Source organism: Palaemon carinicauda, chromosome 10 (assembly GCF_036898095.1).
Source record: "Palaemon carinicauda isolate YSFRI2023 chromosome 10, ASM3689809v2, whole genome shotgun sequence".
Taxonomy (NCBI): domain Eukaryota; kingdom Metazoa; phylum Arthropoda; class Malacostraca; order Decapoda; family Palaemonidae; genus Palaemon; species Palaemon carinicauda.
In genome coordinates, this window is record NC_090734.1 from 93,431,278 (window position 1) to 93,433,777 (window position 2,500).

Consider the following 2,500-nt stretch of genomic DNA (forward strand, 5'->3'; position numbering starts at 1 on the left):
CCAATGATAATAGACCAACCTGTGTAAGCTTGCTATCTAATGTTTTATTTTTTGTCTATTTTTGTGACGTTCTTGCTCACAATTCCTTGTATATAAGCTCAATGTTTCTTTGATGAAGTCTAGTTTGCATTCCTCTCACCTCTCTGTTACAACCCAACACCCCTGTCACATAATTGGTAACTGCCGGACGAATATCTCCAACCTTCCCCCTCACTGCTGTACTCATTACAATGATACCTACTGAAACCTATCTCAATGACACTGTAGCCTTTAGCAGAGGAGATACCTTTGCCTGGTTCCAGCATGCTGAGGCTCATTTTCGCATAAAGGGCAGGGCTTGCTTAAGTATTAAATATAACTATTTCCTCGCAATGACCCCCAAGGATGCTTTTCCGTAAATCCCCGATAGGCTTTCAGACCAAGCTGACAACACAATAAAATACCTTATGGAGCGGTACTCACCATCACCAATCACCCACATTTCCAAGATTCTTCAGCTATCTCAAAACCCATTAGAGATTAAAATGCTTTGCTCGCTCTTAGGGAAATGTACCATATCGCTCACCTGCAACCTGATGCAGATGGCTCTCCTCGGGAAGTAAACCTACTTTATGTCCTTTGTTACAAAGCCTACTGTAACCTGTACGTGCCGCCATCCCCAGTGTCAATGTTTTGTTCTTTGAGAACCTGATAAACAAAGTCAACGATGTTATGGACAGCCACTTCAACACTTTCAAGACCCCCATCAATGCCTCCACTAATGACGAAAAAGACGACTATTCAACACTGAAGCTGACGTGAATACGGAAGGACACTGAAGCCTCCTCCGTGAAATGCTGAAGCAGAGATAAAGCCTTACACCACCTACTTGCTGTATGCCGACTGCCAATCAAGTCACAGCCCACGACCTTTCCAGCCACTTACTGACACTCCTCGGCCAGAGTTTGATACTATAACTCTAGATTTTAAGCTGCTGCGAAGAAATGTGCAAACAGTTATCAGAGGCCAAAAAAACTTGTAAATTGGCCATCATATGTGGCAGTGGCCAACCCTATTACTAATCTTTCCTTTAACATGAAGCAGTTATAGGCATGCTCTTTTTTGTAGATCCTCTGTTTGCAGTTGTGCTTCTACCAAGGCCAATATCACGAAAACAACGTGGTCATTCTAAGCTTCTTGATATCTGTCTGATAGCTGATAACATATATGCGATCGCCAAGCATGGTACGAGACACTCACTTTTTCATTTGGGTGCGCCAAATATCATTAGAAGTTTCTCGTTTCCGACATCAAAATACTAATCCTTAGTGCAGATATCCTCTCCCATTTCTACTTCCTGGTTGATGTTACTCACTGATGGTAGTCAATGTCAACTCTGACTCATCGACACCTCTTTAACCTGCCCCTTCCGACTTTGCTCTCCACATCAGTGCACCCACAGGCGCCTACACTCACCCCCTCACATTGTACCCGGGAGCCTTCCATACAGAACTTCAATAAATGCACACACTTCCCACCAAGCACGGTTTATATCATCATACGAAGACAACGGAGTCCCAGTATTTGCCCGATTCAGGCATCTGTTACCTGCTCGTTTGGCAACCTTTATACAAATGCTATTCAAAATAGAAAAATAATGGGCCTTTGACGAAAGGCCTCAAAGTCCATTGTTGTTGCCATTACACATTGTTCCAAAGAAATATGGGTCTATGTACCCTTGTGTGGATTATAGAAGTGTGAACATGCAGATAGAACCGGATAACTACCCGCTTCTATATACACCGATGTTACCTGCTACTTACCAAAAACGAATTTTGTCTCAACACTCGACTTCTTGAAGGAGTATTATTACGTGCCCATGAACTCAGATCATATTCATCTTTGGCCTCCACAATTCTGGGGTTACTTTTCAAGGCCTCAGAGAGGGCATCTCAGGGGACTTCCCTTTCAGCATATGATGAGTGGACGACATACCCATGTTTTCTTCTAAAATGAGGAAAACCTACCTTCAGCAGGATGGATTTGAAGTTCTGTGCAACAAGCGTACCTTTGGTGCTGAAAAAGTATCGTTCTTTGGGTACCACATCTCTACTGAAGGAGTCCACAGCCTCCCCAGGAAGGTAGCAGTTGGACAGAACTTCCACAACACCTCAACTTTCAAAATACTTAAAAAATTCCTTTGCCTGATCAACTATTATCACCGGTTGCTGTCAGTCATCACCGTCACTCTTGCTTCCTCTACGCCTCCCTCAAGGGAAGGGTAAAACATCTGAAGTGGGGTCCTCTTCAAAAAACAGACTTCTGCAAAACATAGAATACCCTAGCAATAGCTGCTGCTCTAACTTTTACTGTGTAACATACACCTATAGTTCTCTCCCCTAATCCAGCGATGTTGCTCTTAGTGCACTACTTGAGCAGGTGATTACCAGCTCGCCCCATACATTGTACTTGTGCAGTAGAGACCTCGTCAAGGCAGAATCCATCTACTCTACCTGTGACT

At 43.6% G+C, this 2,500-nt stretch overlaps 1 protein-coding gene across 1 annotated transcript in view; it reads left to right on the plus strand.

The window, feature by feature from the left end:
• The first annotated feature begins 1,991 nt into the window (after positions 1-1,991).
• Positions 1,992-2,500, plus strand: part of LOC137648126 (uncharacterized) — a 1,658-nt gene continuing 1,149 nt past the window's right edge. Inside the window, exons 1-2 of the mRNA XM_068381061.1 lie at positions 1,992-2,260; positions 2,388-2,500. The exon at positions 2,388-2,500 is cut by the window's right edge and continues 54 nt beyond it. Coding sequence (XP_068237162.1) covers positions 1,992-2,260; positions 2,388-2,500 — 382 coding nt within the window. The remainder of the gene's footprint in view (positions 2,261-2,387) is intronic.